Source organism: Branchiostoma lanceolatum, chromosome 8, assembly GCF_035083965.1.
Source record: "Branchiostoma lanceolatum isolate klBraLanc5 chromosome 8, klBraLanc5.hap2, whole genome shotgun sequence".
In the NCBI taxonomy this organism is placed as follows: domain Eukaryota; kingdom Metazoa; phylum Chordata; class Leptocardii; order Amphioxiformes; family Branchiostomatidae; genus Branchiostoma; species Branchiostoma lanceolatum.
Window position 1 is genome coordinate 3,987,602 of NC_089729.1, and position 27,466 is coordinate 4,015,067.

At 41.0% G+C, this 27,466-nt stretch overlaps 4 protein-coding genes across 6 annotated transcripts; 2 read left to right on the forward strand and 2 right to left on the reverse strand.

Annotated features, from left to right (window-relative positions):
- Positions 1–869: 869 nt before the first annotated feature.
- LOC136439951 (uncharacterized) lies at positions 870–4,531 on the forward strand. The gene is made up of 4 exons (XM_066435642.1): positions 870–1,472; positions 1,833–1,950; positions 2,679–2,917; positions 3,178–4,531. The coding sequence occupies exons 1-4, from the start codon at positions 1,224–1,226 to the stop codon at positions 3,790–3,792; spliced, it is 1,221 nt and encodes a 406-aa protein (XP_066291739.1). The 5' UTR covers positions 870–1,223; the 3' UTR covers positions 3,793–4,531.
- Positions 4,375–15,803, reverse strand: LOC136439950 (RNA polymerase I-specific transcription initiation factor RRN3-like). Of its 2 annotated transcripts, XM_066435639.1 has the most exons (20): positions 15,679–15,803; positions 14,828–14,930; positions 14,168–14,224; positions 13,641–13,730; positions 13,276–13,405; positions 12,941–12,982; positions 12,727–12,790; positions 12,527–12,596; positions 12,112–12,210; positions 11,492–11,593; positions 11,173–11,353; positions 10,929–11,059; positions 10,219–10,349; positions 9,545–9,589; positions 9,103–9,181; positions 8,808–8,862; positions 8,442–8,550; positions 7,318–7,470; positions 6,220–6,295; positions 4,375–5,118 (listed from the first exon to the last, which is right to left on the reverse strand). In XM_066435639.1, exons 2-20 carry the CDS (start codon positions 14,918–14,920, stop codon positions 4,975–4,977), a joined length of 1,851 nt encoding a protein of 616 aa, XP_066291736.1. In that variant the 5' UTR covers positions 14,921–14,930; positions 15,679–15,803; the 3' UTR covers positions 4,375–4,974. The 2 variants fall into 2 exon arrangements, with proteins under 2 accessions (XP_066291736.1, XP_066291737.1); XM_066435640.1 differs by lacking the exons at positions 4,375–5,118; positions 6,220–6,295 and having other exon boundaries at positions 7,348–7,550.
- Positions 15,804–16,165: 362 nt separating this feature from the next.
- LOC136439921 (centromere protein M-like) lies at positions 16,166–20,136 on the forward strand. Its single transcript, XM_066435588.1, has 6 exons — positions 16,166–16,301; positions 17,128–17,213; positions 17,401–17,499; positions 18,513–18,592; positions 18,736–18,827; positions 19,230–20,136. The coding sequence occupies exons 1-6, from the start codon at positions 16,203–16,205 to the stop codon at positions 19,383–19,385; spliced, it is 612 nt and encodes a 203-aa protein (XP_066291685.1). The 5' UTR covers positions 16,166–16,202; the 3' UTR covers positions 19,386–20,136.
- Positions 19,937–26,877, reverse strand: LOC136439920 (pentatricopeptide repeat-containing protein 1, mitochondrial-like). 2 transcript variants are annotated; one of them, XM_066435585.1, is made up of 10 exons: positions 26,811–26,877; positions 25,329–26,525; positions 24,929–25,069; positions 24,278–24,451; positions 23,857–24,006; positions 22,727–23,313; positions 22,232–22,346; positions 21,501–21,617; positions 20,654–20,833; positions 19,937–20,327 (listed from the first exon to the last, which is right to left on the reverse strand). In XM_066435585.1, exons 2-10 carry the CDS (start codon positions 26,457–26,459, stop codon positions 20,163–20,165), a joined length of 2,760 nt encoding a protein of 919 aa, XP_066291682.1. In that variant the 5' UTR covers positions 26,460–26,525; positions 26,811–26,877; the 3' UTR covers positions 19,937–20,162. The 2 variants fall into 2 exon arrangements, with proteins under 2 accessions (XP_066291682.1, XP_066291684.1); XM_066435587.1 differs by having other exon boundaries at positions 26,771–26,863.
- Between the last annotated feature and the right edge of the window lie 589 nt (positions 26,878–27,466).

The following is a 27,466-nucleotide window of genomic DNA, read 5'->3' on the forward strand; positions in this document are numbered from 1 at the left end:
CATGGTCAGGGACGATCGATTAGAACGCGTTAACAACGATAGGAGTTTGAGTATGAAGGCGAGGGATTCATTTCATAGAAGTAAGTGGTACTAAAGGACGTTGAACGATTCGTTGTGGCTATTATCAGGTTACTACAAAATACATCTTAATTTTTTGGTGACAAGCTAATATCAGGGCTAGCTACCCCTCTCAGATAGTGTCGGTTTATTTTTCGAGGTATCAGGCGTGTGATGTATTAAGAATCATTTCATTCCTTTATCTATTTGAACGGCGGACACACTCAGGTATGTTGACCTGTTCCCTGGGTACAAATACAATGCACAGACATAATACACAAGGACCACATGTACAATTGCAGTCCTAAAGTCCATTTCTAAAAGTCAATACGGCGGTGAGTTTTCTTTGTTCTGTGGGGAGCTTATTCCAAAGTTCAGGACCCGTGTACTTTAGACTGCTCTTGAATGGCTGTATGTATTTGCCTGTGGTATATGCAACAGGTGAGGGTCCTATTTTGCGAGCTGCCTCGCAGCAGTGCGCGTTCGTGCTTTCAACACCAGCGGAGACATCCACCGAAACATGCTTGACAGTTGTGCACTGCCTTGTTACAGTTACTAGCGTGTTTCTTTCGACTCGCTTAGTCACGGTGGCTCCATACCCGTCTCCACTACAGGGTTTCGGTAGGTACATGGTCCCGCAGTGTTCTGCCGGTGCTAACCTAGCTTTGCTGCTCAGTAAACAACCTGTTCAGTTTAATATAGCAGTTTAGTCTTGTTGCAGTGAATCAGCGTTGGCAACCAAGCAGTGGCACAATAGTCAAAGTGTGGGCAAATCAAGGTCCTACACATGAGCTGTAGAATATATGATATCCTTTGTGACAACCCCATTTCACGCGCTGCTTGCGATCACTCAGATAACTGCAGATACTTGACCAGAGATTCCGCCTTACGCCTATCCTTGCCAAGCTACACAGGAGCTGCCCATGGTCGATGGTATCAAAGGCGCGTGAAAAGTCTATAAAGGCCACATGGACGTCCATCTTGGGATTGGCATTCAGAGCGTCATGCCATGGTTGTGTTGTCTGAACGAGGGCTGAGACGGTAGATCTACCCCGCCTGAAACCATGTTGTGAGTTAGGAATTTGGTCATTTAGTGTCTCGCAGTAGTAGCTCAGTCACGGACAAAGACTTCAGATAAGTGTAATGAAAGCGTGTATGTTTTCAGCATGGCATATCTTCAGCTGGTCCAATGTAAGAGCGTCTACAACGAAGATGGGTCTCATCAACTGACTCCAAACAACATACATGACTTCGACATAGCGGGAGACGAAAGACCTGTCGCTAACCCGGCCAAATTTTTCCGAGATCATGGCCGTGACTTCTACGTCTGCTGTGCCGACTTTGAGAAAGAATATCTTGTGCTGGTGAGGCCGAAGGAAGGAATTCAAATCAAGAAGGTCACGTTCGTTTGGGAGGTAAGTACGAACGCTGTTTACATGTGTTTGTTTGTTTGTGTTAGTTTTGTTGAATACAATAGGACACTTTGTAAAATGATAGGCCTGATGTTAGATACAGTCAATCATATCTCATATCATTTCAACCTGATTTCAACCATCGTGAATCCTATTTTGTTGTGAATGTCTTTTTGTATTTATGAAAGGTTCGAGGGGCAGGTGTTTGTTGTTTGGTGCCATCTTAATGATCTCTCTCTCTCTATCAGTGTCAGCTTGTTTTGAACGCCATAGATGTACTTGATGACAATACCAGCATCTAAACCTACCATACTTGAGATTTCGGCAACTACCAAATCGTTCCAATCCTTGTATCCTCCACAGGCGTTACGAAGACATGCCAAGGAATTGCTGGTAATACCTTTTGCCGAGTTAGCAGCTGTCACAGCGGAGGTTGCCGATGACGTTTCACACATCACTACAGTTTTCCTGCACCACACCGGTAGGGCACTCGAGATTTGGATAGAAGTGTATGTTACGAAATGCTGTGATAAAGCAACGAGCTTTATTTAGTTTTTAAGGCAACTTAAGCATTGTTAGGGCGTTGAAAGTCGTATTTTCAACATTAATTTTTTTATTGATTTCTATCATAGTAAGTTAAAATAACACTATCCTATTGCATATCGACCATCATGGACATGGATCAAAAATGCGATGTCGTTGTGTGGTGGGAAGTCATTGAAAATCTGAGCACTTGGAGACCAGCCATTACTAGTATTTCAAATCTTCCGAATGACCGATAAGTCCCGAACGCTTCCGGAGAATTAATCACGTGGTCATGGCTCAATGTGCTCGGACATCGTGACGTCACGCGGCCAGTAGAAAACTTGAAAAATCTCTAGTCATGCCATGGTGTTATCTGGAAGGTCCACTTTGACCCCCCAAGTGGTCTAGTCCAGGTGTGGTCGTCACTAATGTCGCATTGCTAATGATAAGCATTGCTAATGTCGCAGTTATCGTATTCACCTGTCTAATTGGTTGGTTTATTGGTTTAGTGAGAAAGTCTATTACTGATGTGCCCTAAGGCACACCACTTAGTCTTCCTGGACTTCTAACACCACAATGAATACATTACATAACAGTACATACAATGCCAATGACAACATAACGAACAGCATAACAATATAAAGTATGTACGATGTCTAATTCACGTGTTTTTTCCCCACGCAGCGCGCTGTGGATCTACTTTACTGATCAGAGCTCTAGAGGCCAGTGGAATGGTACATGGAGTGTCGGAGGCTGATATACACATCAGTTTCCTGCAGTACCTGCGATCTCACCCCGACTTGCAGGAACACGACCTGAAGATGCTCACGGACATTGTTGGATACAGCAACACACTCTTCAACTTCGCCCTCTTCCAACAAGACAACACAAGGACTGTTGTGTGCTACAAAACAAGAGGAGAGGTCTGTTGTATAATTATCTTTTATAAGTACAGTATAACTTGTATTGGACGTATATACAAAGTGAACTTTTTTCGCTACACTCTCCTCATCTTTCTCGTCTTGTAAGGAATCGAACAAATGATATGGTGTCAAACATGTCTATCGTTGACGATAAGCCTATGATTTTTGTTCGGATCTGTGGTAAAATTGCATGTATCAGATTGAACTGAGGCATTCAAAGATACATAAACAATCATGAATGGTAACGTTATCCCTCACAGGGTATCCACGTGGCTGACCTGTTGCAGAAGGGAGTACCGGAGGCGAAGGCCATCATTTTGTACCGGGATGCTGTTACAACTTTAAACTCTGCACTTAAAGTGATGGTGAGAAGTTATTGGCAGTACTGGTTACTCACTGGTCTTAGACTCGATACGCTCCTCCCTACTAAGATAATGCCAGGATATGTAATGTCAGCTGTGGTAAGGGACCATAGACTGACCACGGTGCCTGTACCGCATGGTCTAGTTTGGCTTGTAAGTTGCCTTTGGCTGAGACGCATGCAAAGGGCGCATGCATTAGCACAAAGTGAGACTTCCAGTTTTTTCGATGTCGTTTTGAGGTACGAAGAACTGTGTAAGTACAGAGAAGAGATGGTACTGAGAGTGTTGGAAGACATTGGGTTAGAATGTGAAGACAAGGATGCGAGAGAAAAGATAAAAGAAGTGTTCTGCAAGAACAGTCAGGACGGTAACATGATGGCCAGTAGGTGGAGTACTAGTGGGAGTTGGGTCGGTGACTGGGAGAAAGGTGTGATATCAACTATCATTACTCATGCCAACATGGACGTCAATCGGCCAGATTTTGTCATTGAAGGCACGATAACTGAAGTCTGAGCATTGCATTGCCATGTAATTGTTCACATGCGTATGATCAGACAAAAGTGTATGTTTATACGACTCCGCTTATCTTTATATATGAATTCATTACCATATATATGCATAAAATCTAAAGCTTTTTCTACGCAATGCATTCGTACAGAGCACTCTCTATCATTCTACTTCAAAGAAGACTAAACATTTTCTGCTGGCCGAGAAAGCAAGAAAAATAAAACTGTTTCAGTAAATCGTAAAAAAGTATTTTGCTTGTAAATCATTTTTTTAAATCTCGGATCCAGGTATCTATTTCATAAGCGGATAAACTGCTACAGTATTGGACAAAAATGTTCACGGTGGTTTTAAGTTTGCTGTGAAACGGTCGCTGCGAAAACCGCGAACATAAAACCATCGCACACATTTCTGCATTTACAGTATTGTATCAGGCTGTATTTGAATCAAAATCTAAATGAACGACAGCTTAGAAAAGATGTAGTACACATTATACAAACCATTCTTTATGACCAACTAAGTGTTTTCTACTCCTGTTTCAAAATACTGCACATATTGACATACATGAAACATTATACACTGGAGAAAAAGTGGCAGTGAAGGTAAGATTTTATTATACAACAGTACATTCATACATATATATATATATATAACAAGTCCTTTCTCCCAGTTGCATCATATTCTGCCTCACCAAAGATCTTATGCTACATGTATATACAACAGCTGATGAGATTTTTGAGAGTCACTATACTGAAGTTTCTGTACCTTTTCCAGTCCAATTTTAATTGTAACAAGGAGTTGGTAGTATTCAAATGCATTTTCTAGTCAACAACATAATTCTTACAGTTAAGGTGTATAACAAACATCATTACATGATGTTGACCAGTGAAAGCCATTCTCCATGCACAACTACTACTTACGGACACTACTAGAGTGTGATTATTTTGTGTTGATGGATTAAATATGCAAGTTAAGTCATAATGTCAGAGAAGTGCTATACATCTAAATTGCCCTCAACCTGCACAGCTCCAGAGTTCTAGAATATGGGTAATTCCTTTCCTGGAATCATTGCTTATGCATATTGTATGGCCGACAGTGGTATTGGCTCTATGTACATCTCCAGCAACATATAACAGTAAATAGTCATATCTATAAGTACAACACCTAGTACACAGGTCTTAGTTAGGCTGTCTAAGTTAAGGGCGGTGATAAACAGCTGCTGTCTGTCCGTCTCCTTTTCCTGAATCCAGGAAGTTCAGGGATGGATCCGGGTGTTGTGCCCATGTGGGGGGTCCCAGGTGACATGGCCCCCTGGAGAAAGTCATCCTCATCCTCCTAAAACACATCAACTACATCAGCACAGATTCCAACATTTTCTCAGAAATCATCAACTAAAGACCATGCAGTTTCTCTGAATAGAGTTAAAACTGTAAACGCCAACACAATGAATTGGACTTACCCAAATTTTCGACTGATCAGCTACGTACAGTCTTTGTCAAGGAGTGAACACTGACTGTAGCTGATCAGTCGAAAATTTGTTGTGTTGGCGTTTACAGTTTAAACTCATTCAGAATGACTTCTACCAACACAGATGAACTTTCAAGTGACCATGCAGTTTCAGTGTCCAAGTCACTGCCACTCTGACATGTCTACAATTATCTTCATCAAACTGTTGTTCATACATTTGTGGCAATTACGTAACAAACATTTCCTGCATCACATGTGCCATGCAGAAGGGGTAGTAACACTCCTTTTCTGGTCAGAATATTGGAAAAACTCAACACCTTCCTTTGGTGTTGGAATTAGAAGCAGGTTCAATGCACCAACCTATTGCTATATAATACATCTACATTGGATTACCCCCAAATAACCCCTTCAGGGGCAAAGTAGGGGGGGGGGGGAGTTGAGGTCCCGGGTTAAGGCGGGCAGACCTCCAGCCTGGCACGGAACGACTCAGCGGTGGTAGCCGTCGCAACCGTGCCAGGCAGGGTATTCCACTGTGGGATGGTACGGGGAAAGAAAGAGTGTTTATATGTGTCGGTTCTTGCGTGGATGGTGTAAAACTTAGAATACATTTTGATGAAATCTTTTTAAAAATTATTCTGAGAAAGGAAAGGAAAGGGATCTCGAACCAGTTTAGCTCAAATGAACTCAATGAACAGATGAGCTACTCTTCCACTGGTCGTGAGTGAGAAGACAGACGCTATGTACAGTATTTACAGGTTCATTGTACCGGGGAAATTCCCCTAGCTCTTTTCGACAAGCACAATGAACAGTGGACCACGGCTTAACGTCCCGTCCTAAGGACTGCGATCTTTAACGGTAGCGTGCATGTCGGGTGAGCGACACAGCCGGGATCGAACCCGGGGCTTCTAGTTCCAGAGGCAAGATCGCTAACCACTGGACTACGCACGCTACCACAAAATGGTGTCTCACCTCTGAATTGGCCTCATCTTGATCAGGGTTGTTGCCCTCCCATTCCTGGTACAAGGGCTGGATGAACCTTTTAGACCTACACACAACAACAGAGTACTGAACACTGAATACAACTCAAACTTAGACCTACACACAACAACAGAGTACTGATCACTGAATACAACTCAAACTTAGACCTACACACAACAACAGAGTACTGAACACTGAATATAACTCAAACTTAGACCTGCACACAACAACAGAGTACTGAACACTGAATACAGGTTAAACAGGAATGACTTCTCCATGAATAGTTTCATCAGGTTGGTAAGTCACTGAATAAAAAGACCTCTTTTTACACAACCAAGAGATTTATTCCACCAACGTTTCGGTGACCATCTGTCACCTTCTTCAAGGCAATTCTGACTGGTTCACATAGCAATGCAGCACGGGTGTTGCTGCCTACATGTATACATCTCCTGTGATTGTACATATGTAAATATTTTGTGTTTGGGAATGCATCTCATTATGTATAAGCAGCAACACCTGTGCTGCGTTGCTATGTGAACCAGTCAGAATTGCCTTGAAGAAGGTGACAGATGGTCACCGAAACGTTGGTGGAATAAATCTCTTGGTTGTGCAAAAAGAGTCTTTTTAATTTTATTCAGGAATGACTTCTTCAGTGGGCAAGGTTGGAAAGGTGTAAGCCTTCCACTCTAACAAGTGGACAGAGTGCTCCACCTGCTGTGAGTTTGTGGCTGGTTTAGTTTCCGTGCCGTACACATAATTCTGACTGTGGGAAAGCAGTCAAGAACCAAATAAGACACGATCACATGGGTGCTTATCTAACATACAGGCTCTAGTCTTGCAAATTACCAGTATTGCAATGTCTAGGTAGGTTTTCCCGCACAAGGAATAAAACTGGTAACATTAACAAGTTTAAGCAGAATCTAAATCAGACTAACAAAAAAGTGACTGCATAAAACATTGGGGTTGCAGTTTGGCAGTTAGAACTTAGAAATCGGAAGCACAAGAATTATCGATTATACGGCATTACAAAGAAATTAACAGTAGAACTGGTTGGGGAGGGCGGGTGTTGGTGGTGTCTGCTGAACTTACCTACTCAACATGTAGGGGTCAAAGGGGAAGAATGCATCTAGAGGGTTGAGGTTGGTGACATCAGTGGGTCCTCCCTGGCTACTGGCAACGACTGGCAGGACTGAACGGTTGTTCTTCTCCATAATGGTGTAACACATCACTATCTGATACATCCTGTAACAACAACAACAACAGGCAGGACTGAACGGTTGTTCCTCTCCATAATGGTGTAACACATCACTATCTGATACATCCTGTAACAACAACAACAGGCAGGACTGAACAGTTGTTCCTCTCCATAATGGTGTAACACATCACTATCTGATACATCCTGAAATATATGATCTCGTGGCATCAGTTGTGGTGGGATAACTGAGATTCACTAATCTTAAACGTTGAATACAAGCCTTCTTAAGATACACCTCTAGTGCAGTGCACCACCTAGTTACATCTATGTAAAAACATCAAATGCTGGTAGCAATCCTTGGCCTCTGTTGAAAATAGCATAGGTACATGTACCACATGTACACACTCACAAGTGGACAGTGTGCTCCACCTGCTGTGAGTTTGTGGCTGGTTTAGTTTCCGTGCCGTACACATAATTCTGACTGTGGGAAAGCAGTCAAGAACCAAATAAGACACGGTTGCATGGAATAGCTGTGGTGGGAGAACTGAGGTTCAGTACTGATTTTACATGTTGAATGCAAGACTTTTTTAGATACAACTACATGTGTGACCCCACATAGCTTTATGTATTAGTTAAAGTTAAAATCCTCCCACACCATAATTGATGTATAGGGCGGTGCCCATCCCCGTTTCATAGCCCTGGGCCACACTGTGGTCTAATCACTGCAGCAGGGGGGTAGTCCACTGGCAGTGGAGTGTGTTTAACTTCCATACTGTTTCAGAAGTATGTACCATTTTTATTAAGTCTTTGGTATGACTCAATGCGCCTCTTGTCCAGAAGTGTCCTAACCCGGGGCTTGAACCCGGGCCTTCTGGTCCAAGTAATTTGAACCAGATGTGGCAAGTACCAGAAGCGCAGACCACTACACCACAGGGACACTCCCTCCAGCTTTATGTATATGTCTGTGAAAAAAATGACAGCTGCAACAATCTTCCAGCGCTAAACAATTGGGCCTCACCTTGTAATGGAGGCAAACATGTTGACTATTGTTGGTAAACACACTTTCAGGGGGTTCAGCCTGCAGTTTATCACTCGGTCAAAGTTCAGTCCCCGGATGTAGTTCAAACCTAGTAGATAAACAGTAGAAAGATCCATCAACTTCTGAATTGCAACATTCACCATGTCTTTTATTCTCAACAATTTACAAAGTTCAACTTGTCACAGTAGATATCACAAAACCTACTTTATTCTACAGAAGAAGAACTGTTTAATTGTTAATGTTACTCTAGCAGTCTCCAATACATTAGAAATTACCATAAAAGATTTCTTGCAGAACAGCTTTTTTTCTAAGTACATTCAGGAAACTAGGCAAGAGTTGACTGACCTTTTTTGGACTCCACAAATTGCTTGTGTCTGAACACAAACATGTAGAACACACCCTACGGGCAAATAATACAGCACTGGTTAAACAACAACTACACAATTTGGGATGTAACCATGATATTCGGAAAAAAGAAGGACACTGTCTTTGTATATGAGGGAATCTAACCTGAAACACATGCATTGTGGAAGGTTCCATGTAGATTAAATCTAACCTGACACACAAAGTAGAAGGTTCCATGTAGATTAAATCTAACCTGACACACACAGTAGAAGGTTTCATGTAGATTAAATCTAACCTGACACACAGAGTAGAAGGTTCCATGTAGATTCACATCGGGGTAAGACCTGGTGCTGCCATCTTGGTCATCTATGTATCTGCAAACAGATAGGAGAAACAAAAATGTTCTCATTGAAATATTTCATGGACTAGTTCTGGTTCTTCAAACCTTCTCATACATAGTGTAATCTTCAGCACTGAACTGTGCTTGTTTGAAGTAAGTAAAGTTCAACTGATTGATCGGATGATATGAAATTGGTCAATATCTTAAGCTCAGTTTAGAGCGCCCTGCACTGGGGTGGCACAGAAAAGGTATAAAAGGAGGAGTGGTCCGATCTCTGTCATTCTTGAAAAAGACAATAAAGTCGAAACCGGTTGAATACCAGTCTCCGCTGTCATTTTCCCAAGAACTACTAATAAAGTTCAACTGATTGATCAGATGATATGAAATCTTGCCTTACCTGTGGATCCATGGCAGCAGGAGATCTAGACAAGCAATCACTGTGCTGTGGGAGGAGAACAAACATAGAGGATAGAAATGCTGGTACAACGTAGAAGTACCAGTAAGTATCTTTAGCGTCTGCTCAAATGGCATTGGTGCATATACCACACTGGCTACAACTCAAACAGGAATGTCTTCTTCATGATCAGTGGGCAAGGTTGGAAAGGTGTGAGCCTTCCACTCTGACAAGTGGGCAAGGTTGGAAAGGTGTAAGCCTTCCACTCTGACAAGTGGACAAGGTTGGAAAGGTGTAAGCTTTCCACTCTGACAAGTGGGCAAGGTTGACAAGGCGTAAGCTTTCCACTCTGACAAGTGGGGAAGGTTGGAAAGGTGTAAGCCTTCCACTCTGACAAGTGGACAGTGTGCTCCACCTGCTGTGAGTTTGTGGCTGGTTTAGTTTCCGTGCCGTACACATAATTCTGACTGTGGGAAAGCAGTCAAGAACCAAATAAGACACGGTCGCATGGTAGTATAAGTTTTGGGGATAAATCGTAACTGGGCTCTTCACATCCAACTTCTCAAAAACTGCTGACATACCTTTTGAACTGTTAACATACACTTCCTTACATACATGTACATGTAATTCTCTGATATGACACTTGATCAGTTTGACCACATCACAGCCCAATTCACCTGAGTGGAACAAAGTTGGCCCTAGCGAGGAAGCTGGCCATGTATGCTGCTGCAGCCTGCCGGAGTATGACTGGTGTGTTGGGACTCTGAACCTTCCGCCAGCAGAAGTTCAGGAACGCATCAGCCAAGTCCTGAAACAGATGAAGTACATACTTCATCAATGGCTTATCTACAGTGTATCAACATTGATGCAAAATTGTAGCTTTCTACTTGTTTTTATTTGATAATATGATTTGACGATTAGAGTGATTTTTGATATGAGTTCTCTTATAATTTACACATTGATATGCAAATTCCGTTACATTTAAGTTTGTTTCATTGCTTTGACTCTCCATTATGTTTTGATTAAATATTTCTAGTCTCTTGAGTTATCGTTACTTTGGTTATCATCTAATTATGATTTCTTTCTTTGTTGAAGACTTATATTTTTAAGTTAATCTTTATAGCTGTATCATGTCATTATTTGATATTTTTAAATGTTGCTTTGTATTTATATGTAAGGGGTTTTACTCCTCCAGAAATCTTTGAAAAACGCCACCAGGCGACATGTATTTCTGGTAAAACAAATAAACTGAAGACTGAAACTGAAATGAAATTCTACAATTGGTCAACACATACGAAGATATTATGTTTTGGGTTTGTGTGGCAAGAGAAATGTACCAAGTCGAGGTATGTAGAATACTGATTAATCAAGCTTTTACACCACTTGCCTGCCTTAAGGAAGCAATGTAGAAGACTAGAAACTGTACATGACAGGAGGCGTGGGTCGGTAGTAGCAACTTTTCAAACGCCGTCAGCAAGTGGCGGAACATCTCTATGGTAGGCTGGGCCTGCAGTTCACCTGGAACAAGATAGGGTGATATAACCTCAAACTCAACTACAGACTTAGGTGGAACTATGCCACACATCTTAAGAAAGAATAAACTGGGATGATAATCAAACACCATAGTCTACCTGTGTCCTTGTTGACACACGAATCTTTGATAAACTGGAGCATGACAGTCATCATCACATCCAGCCTGTCCCCCATCTCATGTGTCATACGTTTGTCCTTCTCCGTCTCCATGGTAACAGCCAGCTCCGGTGCTGCTTTCTGCTGATCTGTTGTTGTACCACTGCCGCACTCCATGCCATCCTAGAGGTTCATTTCAGAAAAAACAATGGACTTCATTTTGTTTTCAGTTATACTGTATTTCTGAATGTTTTCAAATCATTAAAAAATAAATGACAGAGGGGATTATCACCCCAAGTAGGAAAATGCTAATACATATACCATCTCAAATAGGATACTGGTATCATCCTGATGTTCCATTGTTTCTACTTCTGCATCCTCCTCTTCCTCGTCTTCCTCAAGTTCATGTTTAGGAGCATGGACCTGTAAGGACAAGGTGGATTTAGATACCTGCCTGCACTGGTTTCATAGGTCTTCTTTGTTACAGGCAAGGGAAACATGAAAACTGTGGACATCTACATTACTTTCTTCAATCCGCTCATTGCACAGTCCCAGAGTTAACTAGCAATAAATGTGTTAGTTACTCAGTGATCCACACTGATATGATATTGTAATTTGTAACTTTGTCCCAAGACTGAGGTAACAAAGACCCTTGACAGAATTTTGACATCATCTCTGGCCTTGGTCAACCTTTAAATTACAAACAAACAAACAAACAAACAAACAAACTACTTGTAACTTAACACCTTCTATTGGTACAGAATTCTTACAGTTGAAATGAGAAGTTCTCAAACATATCATTGCACTTCGCCATGCATCTGTCTATCTCCTTTTTGAGCAAATAGCCTTTGACAAATCTTTTATTTTTTATGAATTATTTATGTTCTACAGTGCCTCCTTCCACTGTTAGGTGAAACATGTTTGAACCCAGACATACTCACATCTATTCTGATCATCCTGTCGATGATGAGTTCTAAGATGGGAAGTCTCAGGCTGGGAACATACGATGTCATCTGTAACAGGTTCCTCACATAACATTCCTGTCAAGGGACATGAGCAAGAAATACTTCATGTTTATCCTTTTTTCCTTGAAGGCATGTATAGATCAGATGTTAATCTGATGTGTATCAAAGGAACATAATACAGCTTTCCATGTCTGAGTTGAAAATTGTCAGGAGGCTCTTGCCATTAAGAACCACCAACATTTTCAAGGGAAACCAAATTGAAATAAGACTGTTGGTAAGTAAGACACATTCAATGTATTGTGTCCTCAAAGTAAATGTATAACATTGTTGATCAGGTTTTAGTGGAACAACTACAGTTAAAAAGATCAAGTGTAGAGGAAGAACATCCTACCTGTACAAAGGCATCTTTCTTCATGTAGGGAAAACAGTCTGCCAGCACTGGTGCTAAAAATTTTGGAGCTCTGCGGATATGAAAATTAATAACATATTTCTAGTTAATTTGTAACATTAGACAATTCAGAAAAATTACAAGTGTTGTGCGTTCAGCCATTGTGGGAGTAATTAACATTGAATGAAGACTTTCATACTTACAGGGGAACTATGTGCAAGACTCTCTGCAATGCACTGTGTGCATTTTCAAATGTTCTGTTGTATTCTGAAAAGAGAAACACAAACGCAGTAAGTTTACTGTTATTGTTGGCCTTCCGCTAATGTAATTTATATTGCTGCAACATCTTGTGAAGGAAAATACAAAATCCGAGATATAACATATCATGAAAAATAATTAACTGCAAAGCTTGCTTACCTTCAATTTTAATCTCGTCAAGAGGTACTTCATTTGACACTCCTGTAATGACAAGTAATATGACAGATAATCTTCACTTTGGGCTTTATTCAAACAGGCTATCTAGTCTAGAACTGTTACAACAACAAAAAATATACACTTAACAAACAAAACAATAAGTTTGTTTACTTTCAGTAGAACTGGATTAAGGTATAAAGACCTTAGCTTACATATTTGCATTTCTCTTGTAGTAATTAATCTACAAATTAGTACAATACGATTTCCTATTGTAGAGTCCTACAATCATACGTCAAAGGTCTCTTTTTCAGTTTTTTCATAAGAGATGAATTACTGACTTGGTACGAGCGTCTTGACCAGCATCTTGAGACAGGCTCGTAGATAGAATGTCTGAGCAGACACCAGGTTCCCTAGGAAGGACAGAAACTCCTTCACTACTTCATCTTCACTGTTAGCCCAGCTGATTTTCTGCCAAAAAAAAATAGAACAAATATCATGAAAATGTTTTGAATAATCTAATTCTATGATGTTTTGTAAAAAATAAAACACAATCCACAGTGCACTGAGCAAAATGAAAACTTTCCAAAGGTCAGAGCTTTCTTTAAGTATTCAAACATCTTCAGGCTATAGAGAAAGTAGATGAAGAAATCCTATAGCAATTGTAACACAACACAAAACAAAGAAAACAGAGCCTTGTTCTTACCAATATGACTCCCACCAGAGTTTCAAACTCTTTAGTCAGGAAGGCGACACAGCCTTTCAGTTCCTTGAGCCAGCATATCAGCGTCTGGGGCTGGAAGAGAAAGTTTGATAACAAAGCATCAGCAAAGATATACATGTAGATGATGAAAAGTTGAAAACAGCAGACAAAATATAGATGGCAATGTATGTGTTGAGGGAGTGTCCCTGTGGTGTAGTGGTCTGCGCTTCTGGTACTTGCCACATCTGGTTCAAATTACTTGGACCAGAAGGCCTGGGTTCAAGCCCCGGGTTAGGACACTTCTGGACAAGAGGCGCATTGAGTCATACCAAAGACTTTATAAAAATGGTACATACTTCTGAAACAGTATGGAAGTTAAACACACTCCACTGCCAGTGGACTAGCCCCCTGCTGCAGTGATTGCACCACAGTGTGGCCCAGGGCTATGAAACGGGGATGGGCACTGCCCTATACATCAATTATGGTGTGGGAGGATTTTAACTTAATGTATGTGTTGTTGTTTACAATACCTTAATATCTGGATCTGACAGCTGGTGTACAAGAAGGTGATATTCTGTCTCCTGACCCTGCAGAAATAAAGTTCAAACTTCCATTAGAATAAAAATACATGTAACAGCTGACAATACTGCCCGACTGGTAAACGTCATATCTCATATGCTTCAGAATACTGTAATTCACTTTATCTTCACAGTAGCAAAATTCACGGTGTAAGGAAAATGAACATTTTCACTGAACTTTAACTTCATGGAACAGATGTGTGAAGGAATCAGAAATAATTACAATAGATTTTTCACGGTAATGATAAGTTCACGATACAGAGGTGACCGTGAAAACAGTGAACATAAAGTTACAATTACAGTAACCTGTAGTTACCACTGGCCTCCCTTTTCACTTGCTTACCACAGATGCACCCGCCATAGTTACCACTGGCTTGCCTTTTCAATTTACGCTTGCTTAACGAAAAGATAGAGCCAGCAAAAATGCTAATGGAGTGAATAAAGTATCCAAGTATCCAAGCAGTAACAACAGAGGATAGTACCCATGGTAACCAACTTCTGCATGTCAAACAGAACAGCAGCAGAACTGCCAACAAAGCTGAGCTCCAAGAATTACTAACAAATTAGCTGAGAGTACTGTACTGTAGTGTACATGGTACTTACGGTACTTACCCTTTTATAATTCTTCAACACTTCCACGATCTCCCCTCCAAACCTGACGGACTTCACACCAATGGCTTCCTTCCCCCTCATGCTGTCACCCATCTCACACAAACTGCACAAATAGAGATTCATGGAGAAAAAACAAAACTTTAATCATCTTGATGGGTAATGTTAGCCTGGGTGCCATCCAAAGCCCAGAAATTATCTAAGAGGTCCCGGGTTTGAATCCTGTCATGTTACTGATCGTGCCCTTGGGACAGGCACTTAACACGACTTTCCTCAATTTGCTCAGGTGGAAATGAGTATCTAGCTTTGGTTAGGGACGTCCCTCGGATAGGACGTTAAAAAAATTTTATGGAGGTCCCATGTTTGAGGAGAGCCACACCTTGAGTATGTTAAAGAACCCACACACTTATCGAAAAGAGTAGGGGTCCATCCCGGTGTTTGTGGGTCAAACATTACAGTTAGTGTATAATCTAGAGAATCCTCAACAAGTTGAAGTAGGTAGCCTCCAAAAACAAAGAAGCATAAATTTCCTCCAGCCATTCACCACAGTTCAGGATTGTTTTTTTTAATCAAATTTGTATGTCCAAGCTCATTCAGTCCAGCTTCATCATGCAGTAAAACTAGAAATTGCTGATAGTTCTTGATTTCACACAGTGGAAAAAAAGGAAACCTGGGTCTAACTCTAAGCCTGATAAAGATAATAAAGATATGGTTCACCCCCCTCCCCAAGCCCAACATGTCCACACGTGCACCAGCTGCAGAGCAACTTCGCCATTAGAGTAATCTTCGCCACAAGAACTAGGTAAAAGTAAATCTTGTTGGGAGCTATTCCACAAATTTCTACAATAGATTACCATTCGGATGCCAGAACCCGTCCAAACCCGGCGAAATCCGTCCAAAACCGGATAAATTGTCCTACGTCGAGTTGTGAAATACTCCAGGATTTTTTCAGGCCGCTACCATTGTTCAATGGGGTTCATTCAAGGTATGACATAATGTTCTTGTAAAAACGTGTCAAACAATGTGACTCTATCTCGATAAATCTTTACTATAAAAACTGTTTATACGTTAAATTGCAACAATACTTGCTATGATTTCTTTTGAATACAATATTAAAAACGTACAGTAGACCTACTACCCCTATAACTTAATGAACTGTTCAATATTTGCGACACCTACCGCAACCGAACAGAAAATTATAAATTCAAAATTAACCTACAGTTTCTTGCTTTAGTTTATATTAAATGTTTAATTATAAATTATAATTTATAATATAATTATCAAATGAACCCAAACTTCAGCTTAAAGTAACTTGCTCAGTCTTTTTACCTGTAAATGTCTATTGCGTTTTGATGCGACGAAGGCGGTCATTTTGAAAATGGCGGCTGAAGAGGAAAGAGAAATGTCCGAGGTTTTGCCTGAAGAGATTTTGAAGCCGTTCCATAAGATGCCGGTTCGAAACGCTGCCACGGTGTTGGTAGGTAACACCTGATCACATGTTTACCAACATTATGTCTTAAATGTTCTAACTTAAGGTGAACGTCATTATACAATCCAAAAGATTTGAGTAGTAAACCACCATCCTACCAGTCTTGTTTACCTGTCCACATATTTATCTGTTTATTGATTTCAATTTTTCTTACATTTAATGATTTCTGTTATGTAGTTTATTTGAGATAATTTGTTGCTCTTATGCTTTGCATGTCAGCACCATTTTCAGTATTTGTAATATTTGTTTTGTTCTTCTGTAATGTATCCTGTCGATGACGACATGAAAATAAGCTGTAAGCTTGAGTCTGTCGTCATCATGTCTTGTATGTAAATGTTGCAATAAAAAAAAAGAAGAAAAAAAGGTGAACGTAGAGTACAACTTACAAGTATGTAAAACGAAGTGCGGAAGTTATGTGTTTGGTGACTTTGGTCGTTTCTGTCAACACAGGCAAACCAATGCAACACTGACCAAATAATGTTAGTAGTACCAAGGAGGTTGGAATAATATTTCAACCTCCTTGGTACTACTGCTGAGTGTAATTTATCTTTTGAATTTCGCTCAAGTTAAACTAGAACTGAGAACTATCCCAGTATTCATTCAAAGAGTTGGTGAGTATATTTCATTTCCGTTTATCCCCTGCAGGGATTGAAATAAAATTTTCCAGTATTAAACTTTGCCTCTAGTCTAAGTTTAACATTTTGTTTATGGCAAAACGTGATAGAGAAGTTTATGATGATGATATACACGACAGCAAGTAATTTAAGCCCTGTAACAGTCGCCACGGCTAATTTTGTTCCTGTCATACCGACAGCTTGTCGGCAGCTATGGCACAGGGACACAGCAGCTTGCCAAGTCCATGGTGGATGTCTGTACAGACACAGGGCTTAAGCTACAAGTGTGAGTACAACAGTGTATCAAGTTGAATAGAATGAAAAGGGTTATTCAATTTTAATCTATGGTTATGATGATCCTTAGATCTTCACATTTACTGATTTAGAAAGAAATATGCATTCGTGTGGGCAATTATGTTTTTCTGAAAAAGAATAGTAAAGATGATGTTTCTTTTTCAAACCTTGTTTCACAGTCGTACCACCACTAGCCTGCCTCTGCCTGAGGAAAACACAGACACCAGACCCAGGATAGACTACATAGTGTTCATCATAGATCTCACCAACAGACTCAGGTAGTCATCACACTGTTAACTTTGTTATATTGCTGTCTGTACAACTTATATACCGTAAGTGAGTACAACGTATAGTCCATCAGTGTTCTCACCAGGACTTTTTCACAGCATAGGGGTCAGGTACAGATCTAGAAGGCCAACTTTGCGCGGCGCAAGTCACTCGCAGAGTGCCAAAGACGGTTGGGAGTCTGGCACTAAATTAAAATTCAAATAAGACACTATTTCCTGCATTTTGAGGGATAAATTTTGTGAAGTTAAGTTTTTCCTCTGTCACATCCTCATTCTAAAGCCAAATATGAACTTTTTATAAGATTTATGAAGGTTCTTCCCATAAAGAACCACCCCTATGCTCATTGATTGATTGAAACATTATAAGCATCGGGGTCCAGATCACAGCATCGGGGGTCCAGATCACAGCATCGGGGGCCCCTATGCTGAAAAGGCCTGGCGAGAACACTGGTCCATACTATGGAGCACTAGCCCTTGTTACTTTTGTCTAAAAAGAACTTCTGTTTATTAGGTTATGTTTTGCTTGCCTTGCAAAAATAAAGTGGTGTGCTTTGCCACTTCTTGTATTTCTTTGTTTCATAGATCTCACCAACAGACTCAGGTAGTTATCACACTGTTAACTTTGTTATATTGCTGTCTGTACAACTTATATAGTAAGTGAGTACAACGTATAGTCCATACTATGGAGCACTAGCCCTTGTTACTTTTGTCTGAAAAGAACTTCTGTTTATTAGGTTATGTTTTGCTTGCCTTGCAAAAATAAAGTGGTATGCTTTGCCACTTCTTGTATTTCTTTGTTTCAAGCAGATTAATATTGTTCAAGCTTACTACATACATGTTTTAATACTGCATATATGCCTTTGTGCTCAGGCTCTTGCACCCCTTCATGTTTGGATACTGAGAGTGAGATATGTTTTATATTGCTATTGATAGCCTTGGTGATTACCACACTCTCTCTCTGAAAGTGCTTTGTTAACACCCTTCATGTGTTGTTTCGATTTCAGCTTCTCAACAGTCAAGTCTGCTGTACAGTGTGTGGATGTAGAGTACTTCCTCGGCAGAGCCTGTTTTGTAGTGACCAATGGTGGGTATGGTGCTCATGGCCATAAGTTCTGCTCATTAGCTAGGTAAGGTTAACAAGGAATATTGCTGGACTGGACTTTTTTTAACATGCATGTATCTCTTCCAACTACCCTGTATAGAAACAGGATGTAATTTTCCTTCCAGCCAAGGGCACGTCTGACCAGTGTGTAGAGATGGAGGAAGTGTCCAGACTAGCAGACATGTACAACACCATGTACATCTGTGGGGCGATTAAGGTACCTGTATCGTTCCTTCCACAGTTTCATGAACAGTTGAATACTATTGAGGCAATTTTCCTCTGTCTCACGTTCTAAATATCTTGTAGCTCAACAAGTTTTTAACCCTTGTCCTGCTGGCGTTTTTTAACACAATTTATTTAATCAATTTGATAGTTTAATCAGGTCATTTTCCCTCGACTTTTCCTGCACTGCTGTTTGCATAGTTACTTCCACATTTTGTGCCCTTCGGTGTGATGCGTTCAGTCCACCTATACATGTAAGGGACCCACATAAAGTCTCTGTAATGTGCAACCACTAACCACTATATTATATATAGGGGTCTGCAGGACAAGGGTTAAAAAACTGCCAAGTCTGAACTTCAGCATGGCTAGAGTGGGTATTTTTTCATCATATATCCAGGAGGGGGATTCGGATGAGAGAACGACGCTGGCCAATCGGCTGCTGCGGTTGGTGGAGGTGTCGGCAGGCAGGAAGAACGTGTCCCCACTGCTGGTGGACCTGACCTGCAGACAGCTGTGCTTCCAGGAGGAGCAGACTGAGTTCTACACTGTCTAGACTTCCTTCTTGTACAGTAGCCTGGGTGCCATCCTATTTCTACCGGGCTCCTACATTCGCTACCCTAAAAAAATATTTTCTTAGGGTAGCGAATGTAGGAGCCCCAGTAGAAACAGGATGGCACCCAGGCTACTTGTACAGTAGTCTACGTGTCAGCTTTTTGTACTATTGGAAGCTTAAATGTGATTAACTGTTGAACACCACTGGAAAGTTTTTAGAAAATTTTGTGTTGGGACTTGGGTGACAAGTTTGTGGGGACTATTTTAGGCCACACCAATTTGATTTTTTGGTTCTCACATTTTTTTCAGAAAACGTATGGAGGGACTGAGTTCTACACTGTATAGACTTTCTTGTTGTACAGTAGTCTAGTGCATGTCAGCATTTTGTTCTATTGGAAGCTTAAATGTGATTAACTTATAACTGTTGGTAGAGATATTCCCTAAGCTGCACACAGGTGCATACTTGGTACACCACTGGAAAGTCTTTAAGAACATTTTGGGTCAGGTGACAAGTTTGTGTTTGTGTTAACATGTACAGAACAACATATATCATAAGTGAAATAAGCAGTTTATTAATACACAGAAAATTGCTGTTAAATGACCTTTCCAACTGTAATCTCCAACATTATTATTTGTTCACATTTGTTGATTGCATCAGTTTCATACAGAATATTACTACATGTATGTATACCAGGTACTTTGCTTTCTTATGCTCGTGTGTCATAGCAGGGAAAATAAAGTATAGTCTTTCACTGCTCTTCTTGAGACAGTTGTATATCTAGTTAATAGCTTCATCCCCCTCCTGACTGGGTGTTTTCCTGTACTTGTCCCATGGATGTTCCTTCTGTGCCGCAGGCGTACGCTCCAACCACTGCTTGTACACACTGCGAAACGCGTGGACTTTGGACAAGTAAACATTCAGGGGGGACCGGAATGGACCCTTCTGTAAGAAAGAATAAAGATTTCTCTCCATCAAAAAGTCAGGATAAACAGCAAAGTAAGCCTTATTGAAAAATCTATAGAAAAGGAACCATTTTTCTGAGTTGGGATTATTCAATTTACCTTTAGAACTATATGAAAAGGTCAGTTCAACATGTCTTTTCTGTTTTCTTAAATGAAAATTCAATACCTCATCTGCATCAATATATACAGATAATATTCTTTTAAGAAAAAAAGTACATGTATTACTCTATGATAGGTATAAATCATTACTACATCCCAAACCCACTTGTGTACATTAACTGATTAAGCAAAAGAAATTGTGTGCACCTGTGGTCCCATATAATCCACAGCAGCCTTCTCTAGTTTCTTGATAAGTAGCGTGTCTGGTGCGACGTTCTGCTGTTCCATCTCCAGGATCAGGTCCTTGGCATAGCCGTAGTCCTTAGAGCCAAGGGCTGCCTTCATCAGGGCTGTGAACAACTGCACATTTGGAGCAAACCCAGCTTCCTGGAAAATAGTTATGATTGTTATTATGTTTGACTTCTGTTTGGGTACAATAAGCCATTCCTGATTCACAAGATGCCTGGCCTGTTGGCTCATAAAATAGTCTATTTCCTTTTAAGCTTCTGTGGTAAATTACTGGTAATTGTGAATTTTACAACTTGGCTTGCAAGGGAAATTGGAAATAAAATATAAATTGACTTTCTGATGTTCATTGTTACATTGTTATTGTAATGGCATGTAAACTTCAGTGTTTTGTGGAAGGACATTTAGCACCACAATTGACAATTGCTACAGTTGATAAATTTCAACCAAATGCAGAAACATGGTTTCATACTCATACACACTTGAAATAGATCATGGCACAGATTGCATGATGTACTGTAAATCACTTTAATATAGCGGCAGGAAAATATAGCGGTTGTGGAAAAAATGGAGTAGGTCACGGCACTTAAATTTAACGGTGGGAACAAACATTACTGGCTTAAATATCAGTGATCAAATATTAGCGATGATGAAATTTTACCTGTTGACTAGTGACCATTGAATCAGCTAAAATCAAGTTACAGTTAACAAATCAAGAATTACAGATTATTAAGCACATGCACACTTTATTTCTCTAAAGTAAATCACAACCTATCCATACTGTACAAGAATCATGATGTCTACCCACCTTAGCTTCCCTGATCAGTTCAAAGCCCTCCTGACTGTTGGTACATGCCATGGCCATGTTGACATATGTCCGGAGGTTTGGGGACTGTCTCCTTTCACTCATCATGGGCAGTACAGCCTAGTGGGGAACACAAAATCAGTCACAATGGTACTGTATGTTAGGTCCATGGCATGTTCTCCATGCTAACACATAGTCTTTGACATTTAGATAAATCCACCCTGTCAGGGCAGAGGAAAGGAAAGGAAAGTGGTCTCGAACCAGTTTAGCTCAAATGAACTCAATGAATACATGAGCTAATCTTCCACTGGTCGTGACAGAGAAGACAGATGCTATATACAGCATTTACAGCTTCATTGTACCGGGGAAATTCCCCTAGCTCTTTTTGACAAGCACGATGAACAGTGGACCACGTCTTAACGTCCCGTCCTAAGGACTGCGACCCTTTCCGGTAGTGTGCATGCCGGGTGAGCGACACAGCTGGGATCGAACCCGGGGCTTCTAGTTCCAGAGGAAAGATTGCTAACCACTGGACTACGCACGCTATGGCAGTGTCATTTAACTGCAATGAAAAATTTGATACAATTTTTTTCATTGGATCTATCAATAAAACAAGTGGGTGTCTTTTGGATCCTACATATCATTGTAACATACAAGGGCTGGCTAAGGGGTTTCTCAAAAGGTTCAAAGGGACACTACCAAGGAACAAATGGTGGAGAAAACTCAGAGCGTACCTTGGCTGCCTCCATGTCCCTCCTCATGGCTCTCTTCCTGATGAGTGCATTGTAGAAGTCCCTGTCTGGTTTTACACCATGTTCATCCATGGCTGCCATCAGGTCTGTCTCTTCCCTACAGGACAATATTTTTCAATTTCAGTAATGGCCAAAATCCTCCTCCTTACACATTATGTACAATATTTAAAGCCTTAGTTTTCTACATTAAGGAATGGACGGCACTGGTACTGTGTTTGCCTCAGATATGAACTAACTAGAAAATGTAAGCTTTGAAATTGTGATTTTAAATTCAGCATATTACAGAGGAAATCCTGGCAGGATAACATCGCAGAGTGGACGTCCCTTAGCCTGTCTGAAAGGCTGGCTGCTGCAAGAAATAGACGAGCCTGGAGACAGATATCCATCTTCACTGCTACCTTGTCCCCCCAACATCCCGGAGGTCAAAGGAATAGGTAGGCAGGTAGGTATATTACAAATGCACTTATGTGTCCTTACCTGGTGTTTGGGCTGATGGTCTCCAGCATCTGACAGAAAGTTTTGATGTTTGGTTTGACTCCGTCAGCCTCCATGCTGCTTAAGAAACCCCCCACCCCTCCAAACAGGCTGAGTCTGTCTGCAGGGGTCCGCACCTGTCCCAGCGACACAACGTTCTCCGTTCCTGTCTCCAGGTTCAACAAGCTTGGAACACTTTGTGTTGGTGCGACTGCTTTCACTTCAGCCTCATTACTGGTGTTACTGTCGTGAAGAGACCCGTCCTCCCACCACTCATCTGCTTGGCTTAGACTGTCCTCCTGCCTGTCAGCTACTCCTACAGGCTCAACGGTCAACATCTCCTTGGAGACGACTTGCGAACCCTTTCCTGCACTAAGCTGCTTGGCAGTCTTCGACCCTTTGATTAGTTTGGGTCCCACGTGTATCTTCTTCCGACGCTGGGTGGGGATACCCTTCATGTTGGACTCTCCTAGTAGGATCTGTTCTGCGACCTCCTGTTGGCCTATCCCACAGTCCCTTGCTGCACGCAGCATCAGGTTGTAGATGAAGATGTCAGGTTTGATGTGGCTCTTTCTCATCAGTCTCCAAGCCTGGAGAAGAGGAAGAGACATTCATATAAGCACTTCTTTGATATAAACATATACTTGTTATACTAGACAAGCTTGAATGATTTGTTGGATAGCTTTAAGCTATGAGAATTATCAGGATCGTATGAATGAGGACACATATTGGTATTGTTTATGTGTCACAGGTAACATACCATGAATGGGCAATATCCAAAAAAGATTTTGAGATTGCAGAATGATATAAACAACATGGAATTTGGCGAGCTTAAAGACTACCTATTCAATGTCATAAATCCCATATTGCAGAAAGTAGAACATCAAATAAATGTTGGAAATTGTTCTTAACAGTTACTTATCTCACATAGATTGTTACAAAGGTTTTGTAAATATTAGAACAAAAGGTAAAAAACACCCTCTCGGTAATGTGGAATCGACTCTAGGACTAAAGTATGCTGAGCCCTGCCTGAAAACCATTTTGTCAAGTTTTTAGCAAGAACACATGCAAATGGTCTAGCCTGTTTTCACGAAATGATGATGCTGAAATGTTTGATTGATGACAAGTCTAACCTCTACTGTTTGAGTGAAGCCGGCTTCCCTGTCCTCAGTAGAGGCAAACAGGAGGAAACTGAAGGTCTTGGCTGTGACTTCCTGTCCAGATTGTATGATCTCCTGGAACAGCTCCAGGGCTGCTGGCAGGTCGGCACACTTCGCATAGGCCTGGAGAGGAAGGACAAGTTCAAGTACATTCATGTTCACTTGGACCTTTCATGACAAGGAAGTTTTGAAAAACTGCTACTTCCAAAGGTAAAATAAACAGTCTGACAAACTGAACAGGTTATAGCAAACAGAAACAAGCAGAAATACACAATAATGAAACTTGGTGGTCAGTCACATCTGTAGTAAATGTTCCTTTTGTACTGATATGTTTGTATTCTAAGGTAGCCTGATGTAAGAACTATATATAGGGGTAGTATGAGGGCCGTCTTACCTTCAGCATTGCATTGTAAGTTATCATGTTGGGCTGGATATCCCTCTTGGCCATCTCCTGCCTGACCCGAATGATGTTCCCTAACTCATTAGTCTTGTTGAAGGGTGATTCTGCACAGGCATTGAGCAGGGCTGTGAAGGTCACCATCCCAGGATGAAGGCCCCGCTCCTTCATCTAACACAACAGAAATTAAGTAAATGTTGTAAGTTGTTATCAGTGTTTCTATATATATTCACAAAGTTAACACACACTCATCCACTGTTAACATGGAGTTAAAGCTCAATACCTTATGTTGTATCTATACAGTCTTACTATTCATTATTGCATACATGGTGGCTGAATATATACAATATGATGAACACTAACAAAGTGTAAGAGAATATCTACAGTTTGCAATAATAATCTTGAATGAAGGACCATACAACTGTCACACTACTAGCAGGGGTTCATCTAAATTGGGAAAGAGGGGCGCTGCGCCCTCTTGTTTCAGCCCAGCGACCCCTTGTCAAATTCAGATATTAGCTTAATCCCCAGCATACAGACTTCCCTCAGCGATTAATTCTTCCATAAATACATAGAATTCGCTCCCTCGTCTGTGTGTGCTCCCTCTTGTTTAATTCTTCTAGAAAAAACCCTGACTAGTATCATTACCTTGAAGAAGAGCTCAAAAGCCTTCTGTGAGAAGCCAGTCCTGCCACATGCACCAATCAGGACGTTGTACACATACTCGTTAGGCGGCACTCTGTCCTCCTTCAGCATCCTGGTCTCCAACATGTCAATGGCCTCTGGTAGCTGGATATGTACACCAATGTACATACATTAAGTTATTTTTCATGGACATGTATTCACTTTACATGTATGTAGTTAAGTGTTATACATATTTTTGACTGAAGAAAGTGTGTAAAAGACACATGGATTTCAAGATATGAAGAAGGATACAATCTTTGAATATGCATTTTACTAATTAGTTACATAAGTGAAAGATACAACAGTAACAGCCTATCATCAACACTTTTATAAAGAGAAGATGATTCTATTCTGTTAGCGTTACCTTCCCTGCCTTTGCCAGTTCCTTCATCCTGTTGCCGTACCACTGACAGGTGTGTCGGGACTGTCCCGGCGGACGCTGATGTCTACGCTCCACCTCCTCATCACTGTCCACATACTCCTCAACATCCGCACTCTTCCGGTACCATCTCCTCTTATACCTGTCCTTAGCCACAGTGCCAAAGTCTTCATCCTGTCCAGCACGGTTAGGGTCAAAGTCGTCTTCATCATTGTATGGTAGAGCAGTACTGTTGGACTCTTCTCTACCGACCCCTTCATCAGGTAGTTGAGCATGCTGATGTTTTCTCTTCTCCTTTCTTTCTGGGAACACATCTAAATCTGATGATACTGTAGCTGGGACAATATTTCTTACCGCCGCTTTGAGTCTATCCTGTCTTATCGGAGCCTGTTGGAAGTTTGTAGTTGCAGTTCTATCAGAAAGCATGTTTAGATCAAGATTATATTTGTCTCCATACCTATATGTATGCTCTAGTTGCTGCCGAGGACTGGACTTCCCCGCCCTTTTTTTAGGTGACCTTGAACCTTCTACAAGGCCATGACGGTTTCTGTCCGCTCTCGATTCATCCAGGAATTCATCAATTCTAAAGTTTCCTTTTGCATCTAAGGATTTCTTTGGCCTTTTAGTTTTACTTTTTCCTTTTGTCTCCTGTGTGGGTATGTCAGTATGTTGCATGTATCCATAACGTTTCCTTTCTATTCCTTTTGCCACATCCTGCTGCAATGTGACCCTGGTCCTCCTGTTGTAAATGTCTGAGAGCGGTTCAGGGTGTTCGACGCTATCCGGGACAGTTTCGTCTATTTCTGGTCCAAAGAAATCATCCTCAAAGGATTTCAGTTCTTCCTGCTCTTTAGGATGAAGCTTTTCCTTCACGATTATGCCATCACCACTGTTGCCACTATAGCTGCTACATGTAGCTGACTGCTGGGTCACTTGGTATGGCTGCAAGAATGTTGTACACTGTCTGAATTTCTGTCCATGTGCTAAAGACTGTTGGCTGTAGGCAGGAGTATTCTGACAAGTTGTTTTGTTGGCCTGTATGGACAGGCTCCGCACACGGTGACTTATACTGGCATTTCTGCGGAGAATGGATGTAGTCAAGTGTAGTCTCCACATCTCGTTGGCTTGATTGTTCTTGCTGGGTGACTTAGAGGAAAGCTACTAATACTGCTTGCTGTTATCCTGGTGTAGTAAAAACAATAACGCTGTTAGACGTATGGCATGGACTTATCATGTCAAGTTTTTGTGAGTATAAAACACTTGAAAAGAGACACGAAGTTCAACATAACAAGGACGCATGTGTTGCCCCCCTCCCCACACAACACATGGTAGTGCTGAAAAAAGGTATTAATGCTAAAATGAACATCAAAAGTAACTCGAGCGGAAACATATGTCACTCATCAAAGAATCCTATCAAATACATTAACCTTGAGTTCGAAATTGAGCACTACTGACGACATTTCTTACTTCACGCCGTGGAACACACATGGTGGCCGCCATCTTGGTATTTTTGACCTCGAATGACCCCAAACAAGGATAGCAGCAAAACGATTAGCAGACGACAGGAACAAATTCATTGGAGAGACTACCGGTCCGGAATACAGATAGTGTGATGTGCAGTATATGTTCAGCCAAAGTTTTCTTTCAAATGAAAAAACTATTTAGCCTTTGCAAGGAGGTTATAAAGTTATTACCTCCTTGGCCTTTGCAAAAGCTCTCTATACGGTTATCTGTTGATATTTTTCATTGTTACTGCAACTGTTAAATGCATTTAATTTCGCGGGGATTTGATTTCGCCGTAGGGAGAAAATGGCGTGTTCGCAGAAGTCACAGTTTAAGTTCGCGTTTGAAACAATAGCAGGGCTGCAGCCACAAGAGTTCACCGCGAAAACCGCGAACATAAAACCACCGCAAACATTTTTTGCATGTAACGTTAAGCTGTAATTATGAATCACTGATGTCAACATACAGTATAATATGTTTTTCTTATAACAGAAAGGAAAATAATGCAACGTCAACATCTTGTAAATAACATATTACACACAGCCTTCCATGTCGTGTTATTTCAATCAACCACTGAGTCCACTTCGTTTTTATCTAAAGGAACATGTACCGCAGCATTT